This window comes from Sphaerodactylus townsendi, linkage group LG09 (assembly GCF_021028975.2).
Source record: "Sphaerodactylus townsendi isolate TG3544 linkage group LG09, MPM_Stown_v2.3, whole genome shotgun sequence".
NCBI lineage: Eukaryota > Metazoa > Chordata > Lepidosauria > Squamata > Sphaerodactylidae > Sphaerodactylus > Sphaerodactylus townsendi.
In genome coordinates this window covers 54,857,111-54,883,988 of record NC_059433.1, presented here as the reverse complement: position 1 = coordinate 54,883,988, position 26,878 = coordinate 54,857,111, and the positions used below count along the sequence as shown (strand labels likewise).

At 39.9% G+C, this 26,878-nt stretch overlaps 1 protein-coding gene across 1 annotated transcript in view; it reads right to left on the bottom strand.

The window, feature by feature from the left end:
- Window positions 1–26,878, bottom strand: part of RP1 (RP1 axonemal microtubule associated) — a 217,928-nt gene that overhangs the window by 146,281 nt on the left and 44,769 nt on the right. Inside the window, exons 4-18 of the mRNA XM_048508545.1 lie at window positions 21,702–21,865; window positions 19,855–19,941; window positions 18,880–19,012; window positions 17,889–18,040; window positions 16,520–16,598; window positions 15,852–15,927; window positions 14,367–14,443; window positions 14,018–14,049; window positions 13,565–13,694; window positions 11,548–11,651; window positions 7,351–7,524; window positions 5,102–5,314; window positions 3,330–3,507; window positions 1,673–1,804; window positions 47–110 (exon numbers count right to left, since the gene is read on the bottom strand). Of these exons, the coding sequence (XP_048364502.1) occupies window positions 47–110; window positions 1,673–1,804; window positions 3,330–3,507; window positions 5,102–5,314; window positions 7,351–7,524; window positions 11,548–11,651; window positions 13,565–13,694; window positions 14,018–14,049; window positions 14,367–14,443; window positions 15,852–15,927; window positions 16,520–16,598; window positions 17,889–18,040; window positions 18,880–19,012; window positions 19,855–19,941; window positions 21,702–21,865 (1,795 nt within the window). The remainder of the gene's footprint in view (window positions 1–46; window positions 111–1,672; window positions 1,805–3,329; window positions 3,508–5,101; window positions 5,315–7,350; window positions 7,525–11,547; window positions 11,652–13,564; window positions 13,695–14,017; window positions 14,050–14,366; window positions 14,444–15,851; window positions 15,928–16,519; window positions 16,599–17,888; window positions 18,041–18,879; window positions 19,013–19,854; window positions 19,942–21,701; window positions 21,866–26,878) is intronic.

The following is a 26,878-nucleotide window of genomic DNA, read 5'->3' as shown; positions in this document are numbered from 1 at the left end:
AAGCTGTGGTGGACATAACTCTGTGCATAATCCCAATGAAAAGTACCTTCTGAAATGTTTATCGCTGGTGGGTGTTAGAAATGACAGTACTTGTATGTGGTGAAAAATTCCTTGCAGTAAATAAAATAGGCTAAACTTAAACTAAAGCAAGAATACAAATATACCCGACATGTTTAAAAAGCATTACATTGTAGCCAGTTGGCTTGATGGAAGATATCAGGGAATACGCTAAACTGAAAGTCTTTCTGGGGCTATCCTTAATAAGCAAGCTGGGGGTATCCTTAATGATAGATCTGGAATGAAATAAATACTCTTTTAACACCGACTGATTCATGCCTGCTTGATATTGTATCAGTGATGCGTACATTCAGATTGCAAACTAAAGATGCTCGGGGAAAAGGAAAGCGGGGCTATTTTCTTCCTCATGTGAATCACTGAGGCGATGTGATCAGACTATGGATCATGCTTAGGTCTTACACGATCATGAACTTTCATCAGGAAATCCTAAACAAATACTGCCCTACAAGTTTCTTCTCTATAAATAGCTTTTTGAGATATGTAAACCAGTGACATTTGTTTCCCACAGGCTAAAAATGTCTACTCTGAAAACTGGATTTGTTTGTTAACCCAGATTAGTCACACTTCAGGGGATCAGGATGCAAATCCACCATGACAAAAAAGGAAATTCTAAAGGCTAAATAGATGAGGAATAAGTCCATTTGGTAACAATCTTTCTGCCTCTTGTCTCCAGTTATAACGAACCCAGATCAAAATGGGTGGGGGGGGGGGAGAGATCTTATTCCAGTAGAAGCCTAGTACTCTTGTTACTTTATATTTCTTGGATGAAATTATTTGCCAGTTGTTGGGAAAAAAATTCACTGCCTTCTTTCTTGTGGCCAGATGGTTTGTAATCTAATTAATACAGAACCAGATTAAACCTTTGTGTTCCTTTGTTTCTAAGAACACTTGTCTTTATCAGATTTAATCTATCAGCCTGCATATGTATCAGCTTTCATTTCTGTATTCAAATGGATACACCTGAAAAGAGCAACTTGAAAGCTAGCTCCCAGCATTTTAAACATGCGTTACTTTCAGTTTCTTGTACTGTGCCTCTTACTGCTTGAGCAGGTAACACGGTAACCAATAATAAGATTGGGCTAATTTAAAGGCCAGTGAAACTGGCAAGAAAGCACCAGTATATTTTAGTTGTGCAAGGCACTCTAAAGTGGCACAATTGCTTAATTTACAGCTTGTTCACATGACTATTTTTTCCCTGAGTCAACAGAAATATCAAAATAAAAGCAAATCACTGCAATATTTTGGATGTGGCTGTCTCCAAAAGAAGCACAAATAAAGTTTAATGCACAGGAAAATGATGGAGACATTAACTATTTATAACAAGACTCTCAAAAGCTATGCTCCCAGTTCAGAAGGCATCCAAGCTGGCCATTATTGGCTGTTAGATACTGTTCTCTATTATGATACCAATGAGTTGATAATCCATCACATTTAAATTTTCAGATTTTCAGTTTAAATGTTCTATCCCCAATTTACTTGTGAAACACAAATAATGAGAAATTTGGTGGCAAGTCTGGCAGATACCACCAAGTTGTCAAAGGAAAGCAAGACAAAAATAGTGTTGAACTATAGATTTGAAATAAACTTTCCTTACTTGAGAGGGAAGAATCTGATTCACCATTGCTCACTAGATTCTGGATTCCTGGTGGGGGCTGTTTGGATTCTCTGATCTCTGCTTTCTGTTCGGCAGCAGTTGCAGATGTTCCCATAGGTTTTCCTCTGCCAACTTTGGGTTAATTAAAAGAAATACCATCACTTTTAATGCATTGGGAAACTTCCTGTATTTTTAAGAATCTTATAGTTCTTGCAATGGACATTTTCCCCATATGAATTGTAAAAGTTACGCATAATTGACTTTCCCTCTTAGAAGCTCATCATTTCTTAACATTCATTCACCTCCTGACACAAAATGACATAGTAATAAATTCAGATTAGTGCTTTGAAAACCTAAGCAATATCATTTATGTACATATCAAATGGCTTGTCCCTGAGGAATGTTCCTCGACTATCTCTCTCGATACTGTCATGCCCTTCTTATTTCAAAGGAGCACTAACGGAAGCCTCCTTTGATGGAAACTGAATATGGAAGTAGTCTTGCAAATGTGGTTCTGTACATATATAGGCCCCTTCTGAATGGGCCATTAAACATGGGCTGGGGACGGGGAAAAGCCCATTTCAGGGAGAAACTCTGCATGGCTCCTGCCCCTAAAGCGAGACTGCCCTGTGTCCCCCCCCCCTCAAAAAAAGAGTTATTGGATAACTACACTATCCGCGATTCTCTTGTTTTAATGTGTCCCAGGAAGCACTTTACTTGGCTGCACTTCCCAGGTTTTAACAGTCCCCACCTGCAGCCTTCTGGCAGAGGGAGGTGGGTTTTTTAAAAAATGCCATGCCACTGTACAAAGGGGTGACAGCAGCCTGCATTGCATCTGTGGGTTCCATTCGCTGCTTGCATGGAGGCATGTGAACACGAAAAGAAGGGAGCGGGTTACTTTGTCCTGTCTGCAACCCACTCTCCCTGTGCTGTGCGGAAGGGGCCTCTGTTAACTTCAGCACACAGCAGCAATCCAGAAGTCAGCTTGATATTTGAGTCTATTAAGAGTTGTCTGTGAAAGCTAATGTAGTTAAAACATTGCTCTTCATTAGTTGATTTTTTTTAGTAATTAAGTGAACATATTGACAGTTTTCTCTTAATGTGAAGTTGCAGATTTCCCACCTTTCATGGTTCCTTACAGTGGCTCAGTGAACATCTGCTACTTTACTTAGGTATGAAATGGTTGTACAACTCCATATTCCATTCCATGTATTTATTTGTTTAGCCTGATAATGCTCAGATTTGGTAACAATATCAAAGGACATTTATATAACTATAAGGTTATAATTCTAAACCATTACTTGCCCAGCATTAATCAGATAGCTTTACATTAATTTAGATGAGGAGACCCACAGCACAGTTCTTGTGCTGTGGTGGCAGCTGCTACCAAAGTAATATTTTAAAAATCTGCACAGCAAATCAAATCTCCAGTAGTCAATCGGAAGCCTTGCTGGACACCAATAAGGGCAAGCCTTATAAAGGCTCCCAACCGCCCCTTCCTGATGACATCAAAAAATCATAGCCACTCTTTCTTCAAAATTAGTCCCTGCAATTGCATTTTTTCCTTATTTTTAATCAATACATTTAATAATCTTCAGAAACAAGTTGCAAATAGTAACTATTAAAATATAATATGCATCATTTAAATGTTACATACATTTGAGAACTTGTGGGTAAAACAAAACGTTGCTTTCTCCAGTGTGAACAACAGGTCTGGTCTGACCATCTGGCAGAAGACCAACGTATATTCCTCTGTTTCGCACAGATTCTAGGCTTATTGCGCCACTTTCTAAATTCTTCTCCACTTTAAAATGACAGTTTGTATCTCCTGTGCCCTGTAAATAAGGAGCTTATTAGCATAAGCAACAGAATATTCACTTTATTTTCATAATTTAACTGAAAAAGCTCTATATTTCTAAAGCACTTAATGATTAGCAAAGAAGACTGCTGAAAAGGAAGTGTGTATATATAGAGAAAATGGGGTTGTAGAAGTTCTTACTGAGTGTACTATTAGTCCCATCCAGGTCTACCAGCTTCTATTGTCTATTATGAGAAACTGATTGGAGCATGCCTTCATTTTCTTGTTTTTGTTAGTTTACCCAAAAGTCGCTCTCTTTTTGTGGCACATACCTCAAATTACCTGCCTATTTGTTTTGTGTGTGTGTGTGTATTTTTGTGTCCATATGTATTAAGGTAGCAAATACTGGTAAAGGCAATTGGCAAGATGATCCTAGTTGTCTGACATCCCACCTAAGGATGGTGGCTGGCAGGACTCTGAAGAGTCTTGTAGGAGTTGGCTGAAGCAAGTTATATGCTAGCTGGAGCGGTCATCAGAGGCCAGCAGACAAGAATGGGGAAAGCAAATGGTAAAGGTAACTCAATAAGGGCTAAAATCCCACTCTTAAGCGGAGTCCACATGGGTCAAAAACAGCAGTGTGAAAATGATGTAAAAGGGTTTACACCATTTTCATACCACTTTCACACCACTGTTTTTCGCCCATATGGAATCATCTTAAAAAAGGAAGATCAAGAATAAGCCAAGGTTCTCACTAGCTGTTGCCAGTAGCAGTGGTTGTAAGAGGAGTCTGCCTCTGCTCTGGTGTGGGCCATAAAAGCCTCAGTTGTGCCACTGTCCTGGTAATGGAAAAGTTGTCTTTTGCATCAAAACAAACAAGCAGGAGTCTTTTCAGCCTCACCCACATTGCTATTTAGTCCCCAAATCCACCCATTAAAAATCTATACCTACGTCCTTGACCCTTAGCTTCATGTCCATTAAGGTTTTAGTCATAGAAGATGGCCTTCCTAGTTACCATTACCTTAGCATGCAGGGTCAGTGATTTGAGGGCTTTATGCTGTGACCCTCCACTTCCACAATTTTTTTCTTGATAAGGTAGCATTTACCTAAAGTGGCATATTGCAATCTTGGTTCTTGGTAGGGAGTTATTTGGTACACACAATCTTTAATGCAACAAGCACTAGTGTCAGTATTTGAAATACTTTGTTCCTATGTCACATGATCTTTAAAATATCACCTAAAATCAGTTAACCAACAAGTCATAGCCAGGAGAGCCAACTTGGTATAGTGGTTAAGGGACTTTAATCTGAAGAACTGGGTTTGAATCCCCACTCCTCCACATGAGTGACAGACTCTTATCTGGTGAACTGGATTTGTTTCCCTCCTCCTACCCATGATGCTTGCTGGTGACCTTGGGCTAGTCACAGTTCTTCAGAACTCCCTCAGTCCCACTTACCTCAAAATGTGTCTGTTGTGGGGAGAGGAGGGGAAAGGAGTTTGTTTGCCACCTTGAGTCTTCTTATGGGACAGAAAGGTGGGGAATAAATCCAAATTATTATTCTTCCTGTTATGTCCTTTAGAATTACTTAAATAACTTTCACAGAATCATAAAATTATGAACAAGAACTGCTTACTCTTCCATCACACTGGTCATCTTTGATCCTCAGATACATTTGTGGGTTTTTTACACTTTCAAACATACAGACCCCAGAGCTGATTTTATGCACTCTCCAGTAAGAATCATCAGTTTGATTTCCTGCTCCACTGCAGCTCCCATCAGGCCTTAGGCAAAGAGATTGGCAGGGACTAGTGGTGAGTAAAATTATGGCACTGTTATGGAAGACTCCCTGGAAGTTGGAGAATAAAATAGTTGTAAATAACACACCTTTTTATTTACTCTTGTATTTTTGCCCCTAATATAGTAACTTCTATATTACTTCTGGACTTCTTGTTTGCCACATCAAATCAGGAAATACTTTTTGCTGGTTTTAGGCAGACAGGCCCCTGAACATCACCATCAAGACAGCCCAGATGAATGGCAAACTTTCCCTCACTTCAGCCAGATAAATACTGATAAATGAGGAATAATTCCAATGTGGGTCCTGAAACTCACCCAAAATACATCTAACAGTTTTGTATATTGTTTTCTTTATAGAATCATGCAATGGGAGCAAAGAAAGAATTGAATGCTACAGAGGCAGTGGAACCCTGCAGCGAGTGCTGAAGTTGGTAGAATTGGGATCAAATCCACTTCAGTCAATGATTCAAAAGATGGCTTTGGATGATTCATTCATAGTGACTTGTGTGACAGACTTAGGTGTGCTAAAGCAGTCGGTGCAAGTATTCTATGTCTGATAAGAAATAAGGCCATGGTTATTTTGGAAAAAAATAAACAGCATCACAACTGCACATATTTAAAAATACTATTAATGGATTCTCTATTCTCTACATGGTGTCTAGTCACTGAGAGCCAGTTCACATATAATGCATTCACTTATACTGCATCAAACAGTTGGTCTGTCAAGATTAGTCTTGTCTACTCTGAGTGGCAGTGGCTCTCAGGTAAAGACCTACAAAGTCTTCATATCACCTACAAAGAGTGTTGTCAGCTGGCAAGCAGAGGGAGTTTCGGGTGGCAAGGACTCCGGAGGGCAGTTTCAGTGCAGCAACACTGCATGACTTCCAAGGAATAACATAGAGTTTCTGGTGTTTTCTAGAGAGACATGATGTAATTTCTGGGGTTTCCAGTGTTCCTTGGAGGTGATAGAACACTTTTGCACCAACGGCGTTTTTTAAACTTATTTTGTTTCCCTCTGGTTGACAGAGAGGTAGTGGGGATTGACAGCTGGAGGTCTATGGCAACACTACCTACAAACTGATCCTGACTGGAGATGCCAGGAATTAAATGTGGGATTTTCTGCATGTTAAGGAGATGCTCTAAGGCTCAGCCAGAGCTCTTTGCTGTGAATAATACTACAAAGAAAATTGTAAAAAAAACCAAAAACATTAACAGCTTTCAAAATGTTCAAACCTCTGCATGGACATTATTGTGAAAACTGGGAAACTAGTGGAATATCCAACAGTGACAAAATGGATGAATTTGTGAATAAAGGACCAATCACAGAATTTCAAAATAAACTGAAAGCATTTTATATATACATATTGTTCTAAAGGGAAAAAAAATTAGTGAAATGATATTACTGAAATAATGTATATAAATTATCATTATGAGAAATATTATATCAAAGAGGGGTTCAAACGGAAATAGACAAATGATTAATTACATCATAAGGATTGTATGTCAATACAATTTTTATTTTATGATAAAATTGGAATAGTATTCATTTCAAAGCATTTTTACATATTTTGGGTTTATATTTATATTAATAATAAGAAATATTGGTAATTTTGCATTTTTATAGCATAATAGTGTTTCCTATCTTAGTGCCTTGAATCAATTGTAACTATAATTTGATTCTGATTTCTCTTTTTTTCTGTATTGTTAATTTCTATCTATTAAAAAAGTAGTAAAAAAAAAAAGTAGGAAAATCATGGTTTAAAAAAAGGTGGGGGGGGGGAGTAAACCAGTGTTTCCATGTAGGCAAAAGGGTGAACTAATCCTAGTCCTAATAATGAGGCACAGCAGTTTTAAGGCATTATTTAAGGTGTTATGTTTACTCATCAATCTTCAGAGTGTCTTCAGCAGAACAATACAGAAATGCAATGAACAAAAGGGATTTTTCACAGGGTTTATACAATTGCTTTTCATTGAGCTGCAATTGCAGACTTTAGCTCCACCTAGTGGGTGGAGATCTTCTTTTCATCTTTTAGGACCCATGTGAATCTAGTGGAAGCTTAATATACTGTTCTGTGCTTGCCTTACCTTTACATGAACAACGAATTCTTTTGTTAGGCCTGCATAGCTCATGGTATCATCAGCTATTGTTCCCTGTAGATTGAATGTAACAATCTGCCCTGGGTTCCGGACAGATTCCAGAATTGCGCAGCGATTTGCCTGAAGATGAACCTGCAGCTCGCAGCTGATATCGCCATTATCCTAATGAAAGTAAGATGGTTCTAATCAGCCATGTTAACTACTGGATATGCTGAAAAATGAAACAGATGTCAGGTCAAGGCTTTCAGCGTTGGCATTATTATTTACTGCCCTTCAATGCCAGTGGCATATTGTTATTGGCAGTGAAGCTCAGCCTTCTATGGAAATGTCCATCTGTTGGCTTTATACTCATGTTTGGAACATCAAGCTGCAGAATTGTAATAAGACCTCAGATTCTACTATCTGGAATTTCTTTGATTTATAAATCAATAGTTGCTTCCAGCAGCTTTAACAGTAGGAAAGACTTGTTGAGCCTAATTAGGACTCTGGATTTTCCTGTAGGAACAGGAGCTGAATATTCAAGGTCAACCTAAACCTTCCCAGTTCCTAATCCATACAAATAAAATCAACAATAATCCTATTCTTAGTTTTTGTGTAGTACCTTCCAAGGATGCAACATATTTATTTATTGTTTTATGAGATTGTATCCTGCCAATGCTCCAAGGTTTAAGGCAGTGGACATATTTACCTCCCTTTTGTTTATCCATACCATCATTCAGTTAAGTAGTTTAGACAGAGAGGAAAGTGCTTGACTCCAATATTGTGTCACATACCTGTATGCTGCACTTTGACATCAAACAAAATGAGTAGTTAGAAACAATTTACAAGTAGGTACACTGTGTCTATGCAATAGTACACAAAGCCATGCCACATTGCTGGTAGCAATACAAGACGCATGGATATGTATCCTACCTTCAGGGCATCTACAATGCTGCTTCCAATGCCACAGGCTGTTGCATCATATGACTTAGTTCTACCCACAAGTCTCCTCCTCACAGGAGGCGCCTTTAGAGAGCATATCCAGCCTGTGTTGCGCCAGCTGCATTGGCTCCCGTTTGAATTCCGAATCATCTTCAAGGTGTGGATTCTCGGTGGACCTTTAAAGGCATTACGCTTGGTCTTGGGACCCCTACTGTACGCCGGGACCCAGCATTACCCCATATGTCCCTACTTTCTGCCTCTCAAGCGATCAGCAGAGGCCACATTTACTGGTGGTCCCCGGCCCCTCAATGTTAAGCGGCTGGCACTCCACACACGGGCCAGGACTTTCACAGCGCCCTGGCCCGACGGCCTGCAGGTGGAACACCCTCCCAACCAACCGTCCGGGCCCTGCGGGACCTTGGTGAGTTCCGCAGGGCCTGTAAGACTGTGTTGTTCCACCGGGCCTTTGGAGTGTCCAGCCGCTGATATGGTGCCCCCACACTGCTTCTGCTTTGGCACTGGTACAACAGAGCTCATCCCTCATATTTGAGGGGCCTGCCGTCCCCCCCTTCTTGGGGTGGGTTTTAAATTGAGCCTGGGCGCATACTTCTTGTTTAATTTTGCTAATTGTTAGCCGCTGTTTTTATGTATTTTAAGATGTTTTATTGACGGAGCCTATGTTTGTATTTTACCGGATTTGCTCCTGCTTATTGTTTATATATTATGTTGTTCACCGCCCGGAGCCCTTTGGGGATCGGGCGGTATAGAAATTGAATTAATAATAATAATAATAATAATAATAATAATAATAATAATAATAATAATAATAATAATAATAATAATAATAATAACTGAGCTCCTCTATTAAGTGACACTGCTTGTCCTCGCGTGTACAATTACTTAATGTGGAGCCTAATCACACAGTGCAATATTTACCCAGCAGATATGTAAAAGTCAGAGGCGTAGCTCCAAGGGGACAGGGGGCACAATGCACCGGGCATGCACCCCTGTGGGGGTGTTCTGGGGCTGGACAGAGGTGTTCCGGTGCAGGACAGGGACGGAGGACGCATCGGTGCACTGGGCGCTTTCCTCCCTTGCTACGCCTCTGGTAAAAGTCCTGAGAAACGAACACACACACATACCACACACACACAAAGCTGACTTGTACTGAGTTAGATCATTGGTCTTTCGTGATGAATAGTATCTTTTCTGATTGGGAGTGGATCTCCAGGGTCTCAAGCTGAGGTCTTTCACTTTAACTATTACCTGATTCTTTTAATTGGAAAGCAGATCCTGCATCACTGAGCTACTGCTCCTCCTTGATGTCCTATCCATGATTACTGCTTGCAACTGAAACAATATATTGACTTTATGCAAACTTCATGGCCTATTTCACCTCTGTGATTATACCCAGTTTTGGTTATATATGGACCATGGACATTGTATATCAGATTCATATTTCACACTCATTCAAAAGATGTAAAGATACATTAGTATGTGATTATGTGCAATGCATATGTGTACACGCTGAAGATTTCTTGGATTTAATTTATTTCATCAAATGGTTTAAAACTAAATTAAATTATAAAGAATACTATTCTCCCAGTCTTACGCAGAATGAATTTTTTCTAAACTGAAGTCCATTAAAATCAATGAACACAGGTGGGCTCTGTTTAGGATTGAACTATGTGGAAAGAAACAGTTATACAGGAAACTACAAAGAACAAAACCTGACCAAGCCCTAGAAACAAAAGTTCATGGTAACTCATTTCAAATGTAAGATTTACAACATACGAATAACCATGTTAGATCAGATCATTCTGGGTCAAACCATTTGGTCCAGTGTCCTGTGTCCCACACTATTCCATCTAGGTCAGACACCCAGGCTTCTACCTGTTATTGCATCCCAGAAAGTAAACTATGCCAAACCCTATGCAAATTGGTGATGTGATCCCAGGTGAAGGAAATAGCTTGAAATGCATATATCTGTTTCAAATTTTGCACTCAGTTTCTCCACCCAAAAAGCCCATAAGGCATTTTTTACGTTTGAGAATGGAATGTACAACAATGATTCAGGGAGAATGCATAATAGGTGGCCATGATACCATAAAAGAATGTCAGATATATTTCATAGGGTTGACTCAAAGGATGTATTTCCAAGTATAATAGAAGTTATTCAATAAGTAGAAACCCTCTGTTTTTAATTAAACAAGAAAGAAATGTGCATTATCAATTGCCAATATCCTTGTAAGTTAATGGAGCACGTAATTAAGAGGTTTTTGAAAACAGTGGTAAAAGGTGAAAGTACAGTGTATCCTCTTTTATGTTGCAATATCCCCACCTGACAGAAACATTAATATTTCAAGGCTGTAATCAAAAGCAGTTTGAAAAGTGTTTAATTCACGTCTGCAAAGATTTTTTTAGTCCACATTATATGTGTGATATCAGTTTAACCATTTGTAAGGTAACAGACACATTTGGGTAGTTTCATACTGTAATGATGGTGTGTGTGTGTGTTTCTTTAAATGAGAGGTAAGTTGTAAAAGGAAGAAAGTGAAAAAGTGGAGTGATTGGTTGACACTTCAGAGAGGCAGTAAATGTTGCTGGGTTTTTTGAGAGATAATAAATCAGTTAGGGAAAGACAGTGAGAAGGGAAACAGAGAACAGCATGATGTTAATAGTCAGGAAAGCAGATTTCTGACTAGAATATTTCCTTTTGTTATATAAAGTACAGAACTGCCCAAATAAATAGGTATGATACACATAGAAAATATTGGGAGACCAGAAATGGATCAAAACCTAATACGGTTACAGAGAATATAAGACAGTGGGAGAGCAGATTTAAGTGAAGTGAAAGTCACCTAAGCCAGAGTTATTGCTTCAAATTGTTTTACTCATTGTAGAGATAAGATATAAATTACTTCTTGTAACCCTTAAGCTAAAATAAAATTTTAATTTGTTCAAATTAAGTTCGACTTTTACACCAGTAACTAATGAGGGTTTCTTCCTCAGAACCACAACAGCCTTAGAGCTCTGACACAATACTTTAAGAGAAATTTAAAAATTGGTTTGGAATTAAATTCCTGGTGGCAGTGATATATACTAGGAAGGAAGGAAGGAAGGAAGGAAGGAAGGAAGGAAGGAAGGAAGGAAGGAAGGAAGGAAGGAAGGAAGGAAGGAAGGAAGGAAGGAAGGAAGGAAGGAAGAGTATTTTTCACATATATTTATTCACAAAGAAAAAAGAGAATGCTCCCTCACACATACCATTCCAGTAACTGAGCCATGAACAAGAGCTAGGGCTAGATGTGGCATCGGATGACACTTAAACGTACATATATTGCCTTTCTTCAGAGTCAAATCAAAAAAACCTACAGAATTCAGAAAAAAAGGTTACTGTCTTCACTGTATTTGTTCTAGCTTTACCTAATTGTTATAAACTAAAGTAGTAAATAAAGTATACCCTAAGATTTTATCCCGAGATAGCAATCTTTGTGTGTGTGTGTCACAGACAAGGAATTATGGGGTATTTACATCAATCTCTTGCAACCTTTCTTGAGTTATTCATAGGCCTATATGATGATTTCCCACTTCCTTTTTCATTTAACTGTGGTTCTTTTTTCTTATTCTTTGTTTCTCTGTCTGTCCTCCAGGTCTGTCTTCCTGGTCACACACCCATACACATTGTTAAAATGTACATTGATGTATTCTGACCCAGTCTAGGAAGCTGAAGGACTGAAAAACCCTTTGCTGGTCTATTAAGATGGCACATGAAAGGCTGAAGATGGCACACGAGAGGCTGATATTAATTCATAACACATGAACGGTTTTATTTCACTCTTATGAAAAAGGTCCAGGCAGTCTGTCAGGGAGGTTTCATGGTTAAACTTGGTAGGTGAAAAGGCAACAGCAATGAGGAAAACTTAATATACAATAGTTTATCACAAATATGTATCCGTTTTGTTCTAAGCAGAGGCGTATCTGCCCGGTGACATGGGGTAACCCATGTCTCTGTGCTCATGCCATCTGGTCACGTGGGGGGTGCAAAATCAGCCCCCCCCCCCACATGACCAGAGAGTCAGCCTCCCAATGGAAGCACAACAGCTTTGCCAAAGCGAGCTGTTTATCTACTTTTTACAAACCACCTCCAGGTGCCCCCCTTCCTGCTGCAAGGAACCAGGAAAGCCCAGCCCCAGCCCCTGTGGGCAGAGCCCCCACATTCTTTGTCTTTTAGCAGGCCTAATCCTGCCTTGAACTATCATTTTAAGTTATGGTGAGCATTTCAAAAATAACTTGAAAAAAAAGATGATTCCAAAGAGCAGAACACTGGAGCCTACTTAAAAGCTGTGAAGATAGAATGTACACGTTCCTGATCTCCAAGGTCAGTGCCTTGGACTATGTTTTCAAATTATAGTGATCATTTTAACAACATACTCATGAGCCTTTGCTAAATGTGGGGGTGGGGAACCAGTATGATGCTGGTAAAGGGGTAAAGTCCTGTATTGCCTATTCTTAGTTGTGTTTCAGTAAGTGTAAGCAGTTTCCAAATCTACTTATGTTGCTGAGTGTCACCAGAGCTTAGTCCCAGAAGCTGTTACCAGTGGGAGGTCTTAGCACTTGGACAGGAGGAACAATAAAGTTTATGCTGTTCCATATCATTGAGTAACCATAACCAGCTCCCCCACCCACCCACCCACCCACACATACACAGATGTAAAATCACAGAAAAGAGTTTGTGAGTTAAGAGGAATAATTTTTAGGCAGAGTAGCCTAATATATATATTTTTATTTATTATATTTATATACCGCCCTCCCCCGAAGGGCTCAGGGCGGTGAACATGAGTATATGAGTAGAGTACAAAATAAAATCAATAAATCTCAAATAATTAAATAAATCATAATAAAATGGCTCTATATTCTTTGAATCATTAAAACCCCATTAAAAGCAGCGTATTAGTATCAAATACAATAAATAATACAACAGGAGGCGACCTACTAACTGATCCCCTAAAAGAGGGGAGAGACGGCAGGAACTCTTGCAGGCCCTGCGGAATATATAATTTCAGACACTATGCTATGCTGGTATAAAAATGTCTATAATGCTGTATTCTGATAAGCAATGTTTTGTATTATACATATTCAATGTAGGATTTTTAAAACCTTAAAATCAATGAGGCTTTGACAAAATACAAACCATTCAAAATATAAACCATTCATAACATATAACTATAAAAAGGAGTTTATTAAACAATCCTTCACCTACAAAAAATAAACAAAAAGTTACCATATTTGTCCTTCTTGTCTCCAAGGGCATCTACTGTTCCATCTGGACTGAGGCGTATAAAACTTCGGGTAACCTTGTTGTATAACTGAAGTGTGTTCCCTTTCTGATATTTCCACTTTTCTGCTTCCCACTGGTTAAACACATAGGCAGTAAAACAAAACAGACAACCCATCATGGCAGGAACATCAACACTTGACGCTGTGTTATACTATGTTAGTCCATTGGTCAATCTAGTTCAGTGGTGTGGCTGTCATAGCTAACCAGGGTCTGAAATAGTAATGCTATGTGGCATCATTTGAGAGGATATATCAGAAAGTAAATCTGGAAATCTGTACATTCGTGACCTTTCCCACCCCTCGCCCATACATACACTGGAAACATTTTTAAATATATTGATGCCAAGGTTCAGATAAATAATGTAATTTATTTCATTTTAAAAGAGTATGCCTTTACCATTTCTTTTCTTTTGATTTCTAGTTCTTGCCCTGTAAAATAGAAATGTTACAGGTATTACAGAAACCAAAGCATTCTATTAAAATCAGCTGGATTGTGTCTGTAAATTCCTCATAATTTAATTGACCTTTAAACCTTAACTAGCTTTTTTTCTTGACTGGGTTCATCTTTGCTAACCCTTCAGTGTCAATAAAAGCCTCTCTGATATCAGAGTACAACTGATATTATAGAATCCAAATCTGAGTATTTGGAACATGCTTTTCAAGTCAGCTACCCATCTACATTGTCAAGGGTATGGGTCCCACCTACCATATACTGTCATTACTTGTCTGCATCTGTTTGTACTTACTCCCAGCAAAGGTGCTGTTAGTGATGACATGTAATTCTCTGAAAATGTTGCCATCGTCTTCTCCTTGATCCAGCCATCTTTGGGAAAGGTAATATGTAATAAATATGCAATCATGGCATTATACTTTTAATAAATTATTATTTTTTGTATTAAAAAGAATATCCTATGCAGGTCTGGATTAATATTATTTTTTGTCCTGTTTCAGAGTACTTATATTGAAAATGATAGTTATATTTGATAAAAATCTTCTCTAGAAATCAGAAAAAGAAAACATTATTCAAAAAGAATGCTTTGTTAACTTCTCTCTTAAAATGTACATGAATAACAACAAGGGAATTTGAACCATCAGTATATCTAATTCTCAACCTGACTCCATTTGCAGATGCTGAATACTGTGAGTTGAGGCCAGGTAGAGAGAAGGAAGAGTTTGCCACAAACTAAGGACATCCTGGAGGTTTGTAGAACAATCTAAAAATTTACGCAAAATGATGTGGGTGTTAATCACACCCAAATGAACCTTGTACAGAATGGCTGTGAGCAAGGGAGAAGGATCCACTTTTGCCATAAGCTCTCCCTCTTCATTGCTGCATCTTCTCACCAGCCTCAGAGGCAATGGTGCTATGTGTCAGGTAGGGGCAGTTGGTGGAATGGCGGAGGAATCACCACCCACCATGCTGCCAGAAGAGGACCCATGGTTGTGTAGAACTGCCAGTGGTGCTACCACTCCTACAGTGCAGTGATGCTGTGTTTGGAAGAACTTGTGCTACTGCTGTGGATGCTGCAAGAAAAACCACAGCCTTCAATCCCTGCCAGTTCTGGTACTGCAAGTTGGGAGAAAATGAGGAGGAACTGTTGTTGCTATTACTGCCACCAGGTCTGACCAGTGACATATCACCCACAGGGCAGGGGGGTGCAACGCCCCAGGCAGAGCTGCAGCAGAGGCGTGGCTGGGCCATGGAGGAGGCGTGGAGGGGTATTCCAGGGGCGTTCCAAGGTGGGGTGGTGACGGGTGGTGCTGTGGCAGGGGCACAGAGTGCGCGCTCGCCCGTGGCACAGTTTTCCCCTGCTCCACCTCTGGGTCTGTCATCCCAGCCTCTTTGAGGCAGTGCTGCAGGTGGAGGGAAGAAGGAGAAACTGTCACCAGCCTTTCCATTGCTTCTTCTCTGGCAGTGAGACTGCAGGTGAGGAAAAGAGGAGCTGGTGGCATTGTGGCAGGCAAGAAAGAACAGGAATTAGTGATAGAGTGGGGGATGGAGAAAGAAAGTTTCTGCAAGTTCCATGTGGGTCCCCACTTGTGCTATTATAAAAGCAACAGAAATGGGAACTGGGTAAAGAACAATAGGCAACCATCATGAAATTTTTATCATTAATGATGATTGTGGTGATCAGGTGAGGCTGATTATCACTCAAGGGGATAAACACCAACATAATATTATCACTGACAGTTGGTAACAATAGGTCTTCAATATAATAAACTCTACAAACCTGTGACACAAAAAGTTATAATCTGAGTTTGTGATGGGATCAATGACTACAATTTTCTCCAGAAACCAACCATTACCTAGGAAAAAAATTATAAAAATCACATTTCAAATAATGCAGTTTTTCATGTTTAATTAAACCATAGCTACAGATTGGATCAAACCTGCTCATACTTAATTTGTATCATCAAAAAGTTAAACAGCAGATAGACTGTGCTGTATCACCTTAAATCTAAAATGTTTCAGTTAGCCTGTTAACACATCCAACTATTCAGCTACCATTTAAACAATAGGCAAGCATGTGAGAACTCAATCCAAACTAATTTTTGTCCATGCAAGTCCTAAGATACTTATCATTTCTTCTTTGATGGTCAAAGGGGATCATATCTTTTCACCAGCAGAAAAACTGATTGGATTTAACCCATTAACTGTATGTACACTTTAAAACATGTTTTAAATTTCTTCAGAATGTTAAGTGCATGTGGAGAAAGAGCCCAAGAGCCCATGTAGATAAAGCTATAGTGTTTTTGAATGGCAAAGCACTGCAGCCATATAATTTTCATTACACTTGTCACTCTTTCACTCCTGCTCTGTCTCTCTTGCAAATGACCAACCACTTCTGCATGGAAGATAATGTAGCTTGAATCTGCTAAGTACATTGAGATTTCTGACCTGAGCCAAGTCCATTATGTCCTATAATAATCTTATGTAACTTTCCAAGATGTACAGCTTCAAGTGAGAAGATATCAGCCTATAAACAAGCAATGAAAGGCAATTTGATGAGATGTGGTAAAAACCTGAAACACAGGCTGTTCAGTTCAGTTTTATTACGGCCATTAGGCCAGCAAAAAAGAGCAGAGAAGAACAAGAAAAAGGAGGAACAACAAACAAAAGAACAATCGAATTTGCACTGAAATCCACGAAACAGAAATCCACACAAAAAATATCATCAGCTTGTAGCATTCTTACGGTCACCCTCATGTGGTCTGGCTCTTGGTCCCAACATGGTTCTTCTCTTACTATATGCCAGCATACAAAATTTAGCTACCTGCTGAGATATAAGAGAAACTTCGGTCTTCCAGCAAAAATTCTCACAAGAACTGAGTCGGAGGAATTAACTCTAGTTGAATTTCATGTACTGGATAAACAATGGATAGAATTAAACGCCTCCCTTTCCCCTTTATGGAAGGTTCACAATGCAATAAATATATGTAATACAGGAGTCCACTTCCCTGAGTTACCAAACACATAGTCTCCTATGTCGTGGGATTTTTTTGAAATCTGCCCATTAGATTGGCTGATGGAAAAGCGTCAAAAGGGCCGCTTGAAAGAGGCCCAGCCGGCATTTACGTAGAATGTTATAGTATTGGACAGCGGGTAAGGGGAGGCAGCTGCAGATACCTGTCAAAGATTTTACTAATATGGTTGCTATATAACTTTGCCGGTAATTTCTAGAGGAGAAATCTGTTTTGCATTTCAATATCATTGAGCCGTTGATGGACCAAGGCTTTTGCTCTGCAATGATCCAGTTCCAATAATTATACAGGATCCAAAACCACACTGTGTAAAAGTTTAAAGTGTTATTTTTTCTAGCCAGCTTGGATATGGTGTTGCTGCCACTTTGAAGCTAAAGGCAATAAAACCCATGGGATGGGAGAGGACTCTTAAGCCAGTATTTGATAATAAGCCTCCAAAAGGTTGTCTCAACTTTAACCAACCCTGCTTCTTGTCTTAAAACTACATTAGCTGTACATTTAGGAGTGTTAAAAAGAGCTCTGAAGAATGTGGATAGGACTCTCTCTAATAGAGTGAAATCCGAAATTATTGCCAATGGGGCTCCATAGGTGAGTTGTGCCAGGGATTTAGCTTCAAAGGCCTGAAACACAGGTATGTAAGAACATTGTCCACATGAACTATTATTTTATTTAAAAAGGAAGACATATAGCAATAAACTATTAGGAACTTGTTAATACAACTGCAGATATATTTACAATAATGGAAGGAAGTAGTAGAAGCAGACACACTGCTTTTATTCACTCACTTGTCCTTTCAAAAATTTCCTTGGTTTCTTTGACCTATGCATCTGTCGGGATCCTGTGTCACCTTCTTCTCCATAGACAGAAATGTAGACATCGGCTTCTGTCCCAGCATTCCACAGATCACCTGTTACCACCTGTACTTCATACATTGCAACTGACAATAAAGGAAAACAGCGTCTTATATAGCTTTTTTTAATTTATGAAGCCTTTCTCTGTTGAATACTATTGAATAGAGACAGTATGGAATAGTTGTTTGAAAGCCAGAGTAGGACCTGAGCTGAGAAACCATCACATCTCTATTTTAAAATGACTCACACAGTGGATGATAAGAAAGATATTTCTCTGTTTGAGATTTTGAAGTGAGAACACAAAAATACTGAGCTAGATGGTATAATTCTGTAAAAGACAGCTTCATATGTGAGATCTATTTATCTGTCAGTATACACACACACGCCATTTTTCCTGTTACACATTTCTGTTACAGAGGTCTGTGGCATGCTCAGTAGGAGCCTGCAATCACCTCTCTTGAGAACTCAAATCTCTTCCTACAAACATGCTTCTAGAATTTGTGAGCACTCCATGAACTTGGGAAACAATAGATTCAGGACAGATGAAATGAAGCACCTCTTTAAGATATTAGTTTATAGAACTCACTTCTGTGGGATGTGATGATAGCTACAAATTGGCTTTAGAAGGGGATTAGACAGATTCATGGAGGATAGGTTCATTGATGGTTATTAGCCACACTAATGGAATAATCTGATGCCGTAACATTCTGAATGCTTGTGCTGATGGGCAATAGTAAAGAAAGGCTTTGGGTGCCATGCTCCATTGCTATGTTTTTGACAGTGTGGAGCAATATGCGGGACTGAGTGGACCATTGGTGTTATTGAGTGCAGCTGCTCTAATATTCAGGGCCTAAACTAGGTCTTTGTAATTCTTTGTCAATATATCTATCCCATAAAATATTTACTCTGATTTTATGTATCCTACCTGGAAGAAGAGGCTGGCCCTGTTGTAAAACAGGAAGCTCCCGACAGATTTCTCCATTATCTTGGTCTTGTGCCAGCCATCTATGAACAGGAAAATCAAACTGTTCATCTGTCATGAGATTCTGCAGCAGAAACTGGAATACAAGCAATGGAGTCCAAATTACTGTGCTATATTATAATCAGTTCAATTGAAACAGATTCCCTAGCAACAATTTTTGTGCTGTCTAAATCATGGTAGCAATGCAAGACCAAAGGATATTCCTGAAAGAGTAATCCAGTTTTTTTTAATTGATATTTCTGCTAGTTATAATTTTACTCAAAAAAATCATAGCAATTCAGTCACAGCTGAACATTCTGATGTCTGGTTTGTGAATGGGACTGCCTGACTGGGAAAGGCAGCCATGAAGGAGCTAAAAAAGATTCTTAAGTGTAAAGCTACGTCACTGGCAACCAAGATCAGCTTAACTCATGCCATTATATTTCCTATTACAATATATGCATGTGAAAGTTGGACAATGAAGGTAAAGCTGACAGGGTACTAGTTCAAATCAAGCCTGAACTATTCCTAGAAGATAAAATGACTAAATCAAGGCTATCATGCTTTGGTCACATATGAGAAGGCAAGACTCACTGGAAAAGACAGTAAGCCTAGGAAAAGTTGAAGGCAGCAGGAAAAGATGAAGACCCAACATGAGATGGATTGATTCAAGCAAGCCAAGGCCCTTAGTTTGCAAGATGTGAGAAAGGCCACCAGTGAATCAGGAAGAGAATTTCGAGTTGTCCAGAGCATCTGGGAGGCGGTACTTGTCTCTCTGGGACCTGTTGTGGATGGCAGATCCAGTGCCCACTGCAGGTTACTTCTTTTTCTTCATATATTACAAAAACACCACCAGTCTACTATGAAGTCTCATGCAAAGGAATTCAAAACTAGTAGCATTACTTCCAATCAGGGAGCACAGAAAAATATTGTGCTCACCTCTTTGCAATGCCAGGCAGGGTTTTCTCCAGAGTTATTGTGTCCAATTCGTACTTTGTACAGATCTCCTACATCATCTGTCTGAATCTGTTAAAAACATATATTGTAATTCATTTAGCTGCTTGAAAATAAATTATTACAATCTAGTACATGAGAATCTTACAATGCAGTCTTGTCCAGAATGCGTCTTCATCTTTGCAGAATATTCAGTTTGCAGAGTACTGAACAACCAGTCCTAACTATAAGCTGCAAATCACAGTACTTGGTATACAGTTCAGATAAGAGCAGAGTGACTTCTTTGGGTTGAACACTGTTGCATAAATAAGTTCAATTTAGTAATTTTGCAGTTCAGGGCGCTGGCACTGCATGCAGTCGATCCAAGCAGCAAGTAAGAGACTATGCTGATGAATGGAACCTTTGGTCTCAACACACTGAGCATCTGATTTATGAAAATGTACATTGTCTAAAAGAGCTGTAATTATTGGTTTACAGACTGGAATAATTTCATGTCTAATATAACCACCACTGTGTATTTTTAAGTATAACAATAGCTCCCAAACAGATCTCAACCTGAGGTTTCTTTGCAGGAAGGTCTGACCAAGGGTGAAGGGCTGACCTTCCTTCAGAACTCTCCTACTATTTCATTGGACCAAGCAAGAAGAAACTACCAATAAAGGGAATACATGCTTTGTGCTTCACCCAGTTTTTCATTACTGATCTCCTCTGCCTCTGAGGACCCTAATTATGCCTTTCCCCCCCCTTTAACCAACTTGCTCCCAGGCTTGAAAGTCAAATTAGCTAACTCATTTCAGTTTATAATAGTAGTGGATTTCAGTCATTTTGTTGTGACTTGACTTCATACTGCATCCACCCACAATATGGTACATTTGTGATAGAATGCTAAATCTAATCTGGGATTAATTCATGATAACCATGTGGCAGTGTTATAAACATACTCAATTATAAGAAGAGTTGGTTTTTATACCCTATTTTTTCTATCAAAAGTAGCCTCAAAGCAGCTTACAGTCATTTTCCATCCCCCACCACCCACAAGAAGCACTTGTGAGACAGGTGGGTCTGACAGAGTTCTGTGAGAACTATGACTAGTCCAAGGTGACCCAGCAGGTTCATGTGGAGGAGTGGGGAAACAAACCTGGTTCATTAGATTAGAGTCCACCGCTCTTGTGGAAGAGCAGCGAATCAAGCCTGTAAGTTGCTTTGGGTCCCTTTGGAGAGAAAAAAAAGCACAGAAATGCCCCAAATAAATAATAAATAAATACATTCTGCTGGCTATCAATACATATTTCACACATTTATACTATCATATGGTGACTGGACTATGATTTTTATACAAATGGTTGTGTGAATTGAAGTCATGATGCTAATATCTACTGTCATGGAGCAATAGAATCATGGCTGATTGGAAAATGTACATTGATTTTGTTTTTGATATTCCACCATCTATTTAATTTATTTAATATTTATTTACATAAAACATATTTCCTTTCCACCCATCTAGATAATTATTGCAATAGACATTAAACCAGTGGTTCTCAACCTTCCTAATGCTGTGACCCTTTAATACAGTTCCTCATGTTGTGGTGACCCCCAACCCTAACATTTATCCATTTTACAGATGGAGAACACTGATGTAGAGAGTCTTAGGCGACCCCTGTGAAAGGGTTGTTCGACTCCCAAAGGGGTCGTGACCCACAGGTTGAGAACTACTGCATTAAACATTAAATGAGTGGGAAAGGTTGCTTAATGAAAATATTATCAGATCTTCATTTTACATCATGACATACTGCTGTTAACCAATAGTGTAAATATCTATATTTATTACTTACAATGAAGGTGTCTTTGTTGCCTCTTTCAAACACATTTTTCTTCTCTCCATATAGAAAGATAGCTCCTGAATTACTTTGGTCCCCATACAATGCAATATAAACCTGTGAGCTGGTACCTGCAGATGGTTGGTCACTGGTAAAAACTGTTACCTTCCATTTGGCAGCTGCAGAAAAATAAACATAAATGTCTGATTACAGGACATCATAGTGTCTTTCAAGTGTATCTCCAGGAACACGTGAACTTCACTTCTGTGAGTTAGTCTCAAGCAGCTAACAGTTGCATCGGAATTCTGAAATAGAGTGTGCACACATACAATCACACAGATAAGCGCACAAAAAAGCTCATTTTCCCATGTCCTCCTAATCATATTCTCCAAGCATCTTGAGATGAGGGTACCTAAGATATATACCTCTGGAAAATATGATGAACCGGCCCAGTATTTAAGGTCATCTGCATAGACCTCTATTTTGGGGGTAGTGGGGCCCATACTTTATGCACTTTAGAAATTATGCACATAGATTTCAGAGAAGACAGGAAGGGCCATTTGTGCTGGGTGGAAGTTGGAAGCAAGGACAACACCAGGGGGAAAGGCCTGGCTTTGCTGTAAGCCACATATCTACCAAGCACCTTCCTGTAGCCTGCCTTTCTGGGGCCAGTCAGTGCAGAAAAGTGGGAACAGGAACTGGATCCCCAGGTTTCCTTCTAGTCCACAGCTTGGGTTGAGAAGGAACTGGGGGAGGGTAGAGTATACTTCCCCACCCTATTCTGGAACTTTCTCTTGTTAATCTATTGCAATCTATTGCATGCATTCAGCAAAGCAAGCTGCAAGAAAGGAGAAAAGAAAGAAAAACTGAAATTCACTGAAGCTGAAATTACTGTTCTCCTCAGAAATGCACTAAGCTGAACTTTCTGTTTCCTCATCTTAACCCTTCTTTCCCCTGGAACCTTACCAAGCACAGGTAATGAGGAACTGTTTCAAGAATCACAACATGGCTGCTCTCCACATTTGCCCTAGGGAAGTGGTGTGCCATTTGGAATATTCACAGAGGAGACTCACCATGTCACCCTATGCTTTCAAAGTTTATCCTCAGTGTGCTACTCATCCTTTGCTATGCCTACATGGGATTGCTGGTTTACAGGGCAGGAAAGGAATTTTACTCAGCATTGTAACTGGCTCTGAGGCCCTCGGGTTTTTGCCTTTTCCATTACCCAGTAGGTTTGGGGGGGGGGGCATGTATACACACACACTGCATGTCCTGGGTTGTACTGTAAACAGCATAATTGTCACAGGCTGATCCTGCTTTGAGCAGGCAGTTGGACTAGACGATCTGTATAATCCCTTCCCAATTCTATGATTCTAGAGCAATCATGTCACCCTTCCACCTCTTTTCCACACTAAATATTCCCAAGTTCCTCAGTCTTTCTTCATAGAGCCCCTGATTATCCTGGTTGCTCTCCTCTGCACCCACTTCATTCTGTTCTCAACCTTTTTGACATTAGGCTGCCAGAACTTCACACATACCCCTGACTAGTGTCCTGTAGTCCAGAGGTGGCTTGACTAAAGCAATTTCCAGCAGGACTATGTTGGCTTGATTACCAACAAATGCCTCACTTGTTGATCATCTCTGAGAGTTAATGGCTTCTTTTGCTTGTCTCACTTCCTGTCCTTTTACCTGGGTTTCTGAAGGTGCTATGCATGGTCTTGTCTTATCTTCAAAGCTTGCTTACCTTCATGCCTCCTTGAACCTCAAGCACTTTGTGCCACCAAGGTCTTTTCCAAATGAACAGTCCGCATGTTTTATTGTTTACCTTTTGCATGTTTTATCATTTGCCTTCCCTCTCACCCACCCCCACCCCCACAAACAGACATTGTGTGAGGTAGGTGAGGCTGACAGAGTTCTTGACCAAGGTCACTCAGCAGGTTTCATGTGGAGAAGTGGGAATCAAACCCAGTTCTCCAGATTAGAGGCCACCACTCTTAACCACTACACTACGTTGGCTCTGTCTTCTATCAGGTCCAATTTTAGCACAGGTTTTCTCTGGTGATCTTCCTGTTATGGTCACATAAATTATTCATGATATGAACAGGAACTCTTGATAAGAGCCCATGTTATGCTTTCTTTTTTTCTTTAGTCCCTATACTTGTGTCTCAGTAATGAGTATAAAGCTACAATATTAATAATTTAGTACCAATAATAAGATTTGTTCAGCTCTGCTTTTATTAAATCAGTCTCTTCACTGGTCCTAATTATTGTGCTCATCGGATTATTACAATTTAGTGACATCTATGTAATAAAAGTGAAGGAAACTGACTTTGAGAATCATAGGTTAAAAGAAAAATAACAATGGGTTTATTTATTTCTTCCAACTTGTTCCAATGAACAATGGAGAACTGTGCACGTACGACAGGGAAATGAATATTGATACATAATAGCCTGCAATTTTGTCAAGCAGAAATTTTTTTTGTATGTTAAATGAAGGGATGTACTGTAGATTTAGTCATTCTACATTAACCAGTTAGGACAACTCTTATATTTAATTTTTTTCCAGTCATAAATTATGCATTGAAAAAAATTATGCACCGTGGAGCTGAATCCTACCACTCTGCTCATTTATTTATAGCCATCCACATAAGGAACTTTCCATCAGAGTATGAATTTCTTCCATTGGAGGAAATGCAAGAAAAAGGCTCTGCACTTAGTTGAGCAGAGTGGGCAGTATCCTGAGGAAATTTTTGGCTAATAGAGGGTTAGAGATTTTCACCAATCACTTATTCCGTACTGCAGACCTCTTGGGGGACCTGCCAACCTCCAGGTGGAGTTGTAACTGCTCTCCTGACAATAGAAATTACTTCCTGTGGATAAAATGGGTGTTTTGGAGGGTGGAGTTTATGGCATTGTGCCCCACTGAGGCCCTTTCCCAAACCCTGCCCTCCTCAGACTCCACCCTTAAAACCTCAAGAAATTTCCCAGCCCCAAACTGGTATCCTTACCTCCCCCTCCCATCTCATGCTGTTCCTGGGAAATTGCTTAAGCTGCAGCAGGAAGGGAAGGCATGGACAACTCATTTTGATTTACTATGTGATCCAAGGCTGTATAAAGTTTTTTGTGCAAGGAACATTCTCCCACGTCTGTAGCCCATATTCCACCTTCTGTATAATTAAGTCCTTGCCTCTTTGAATAGCACAGTGCAGGGAGCAGCAAGAAGACACCTCCAGATAGTGACTGGAGATCTCCTTGGACTTCATCTGATCTCCGTATGATAGAGAACTGTTCCACAGGAGAAAATGACTGCTTTGGAAAGTGGATTCTATGATATTAAACCCCACTGAAGTCTTTCCTCTCCCCAAACTCTGCCCTCCCCAGGCTCCACTCCTAAAAACTCTAGGAATTTTCTAGCCTGGAACTGGCAACTTTGCAGCAACAGCTACTGACAAGTTGGATTTTACAGCCCATGCAGCAGTTGCCACCAGTTGGGTGAGCTCATCAGTCCTGGAATTTGCATATGTGGGAAGAGCTATGGCAGTTGCTTCTTGTTGAAAGTACCATGTTACCCTTCATTAATTATTTTGACTGGAAGTCATGTATGAAGAGGAGGCGGGGACTGTATTATTACAGAAGAGCATGCAGGAATTCCACTTCAGTCTGCTCTGGCTGGGTGTCTGGGAATAGACTTTATTAAAGTAGCTATGTCTGTGATTTATTTTTCACTGCTAACAGATTCAGGTAGGTTCAGATAATGATCTTCACAAATGGTCTTCACAGGTCTGACATGGTCCATAAGATTTGTTCCGGGAACCCCTGCTATCCATGGATTTCATAATGACACAATTGTATGCTATCTTTTCTTATTATCTAAGTACTGCACATTGATCCAGGAAGTATAATCTCGTCATGATGAAAAATGTTATCAGGGTCACTGTACATCTGCATTTTATTCATACTGTATTTTGATACCTCAAGACAATTCCAGGGCCCAGATAATTGATCCTCTTCATCAGTAATGTGATGTAATGGAGATCTGCCTAATCAGGCAGAATAATGAAAATCATATGCTACAATCCATCATCGTGATGTTTAGATTAATAAACTGCTATTTTAGCAGAGCCCTGGTCAAGGATTACTTGAATCGGGCATATCTTGCAAGGCCCATGACAAAACTGCAGGCACACATCAATATTATGATGGTTGGTACCCTATGTACATATTGCTGTACTTGTTCCTACAGAGAACTTCTGCTGTGAATTACAGATTCTCAACTTACAATTAATCTGAAATGATGCTTGTGGTGTATCCTTGCAGGCACAACTGGAACCTCATGCACCTACATCCATCCACTGCTTCCACATCAACACAGCCACACAAAGGATACTACCAGCACTTTTGATGAGGGTATGATGACATTCATTTTAATTATTAGAAATAATATGGATCCAGGTGTGAAAATAACTGTGTACCGGTACTTGTTTCACAGTCCATTCCACAGGCTAGCCAGCTGGGAACAGTGCCACTGCTGCACCACTGGATCACTTCCAGAGGACTTCTGTATGGCATGTGGAGGCCGCAAAAAGCAAAAACAAAAACAAAACCCAGCAGCCTGGAAGCCCTCCATAGGACTCAAATGAGTAACGCCAGCCAAAGCTGGTGCTCCCAGCTCTAAAGTCCGGGTGGAAGTTGACTTAAGTTGGCTCCACCCCCGGAAACACCCTGTTCCGTCCACTCCCCATGCCAGCATCTGATTGAAGGCTAGCATTGCTCCATGGCAGTGCCCACTTCTGTGATTTGCCTCAAAGAGCTGTGGGATGCCCCGCCATCAGCTTCTTTGCCCTGTCCCACATACTTTCTTATCCAATTATCATTGCAATTGATTTTTTTAAAAAAGACTACATATTAGTAAATGGATTCATGTACTAGATCAAGGTGGCCGAACAGCAGCTTGTGAGCTTCATGCAGCTCTTTGGCAGATAATGTGCTGCAGCCAGGGAGACTGGTTAGTGGAGTGGGTCTCCCCCTCTTCTGGAAAGTCTCCCACTGTGCATGTTCTTGTCCCTGGCTTTCCTGCCACATTTTGCTATGGGGGAGGGAGGGTGGGAGGGACAGCAAGAGCCTAGGCACTGGGGTCAGAAGTGGAAGTGGCCAAGGCCTCATAGTCCCTGTAATTTATTCAGCCTTGACAA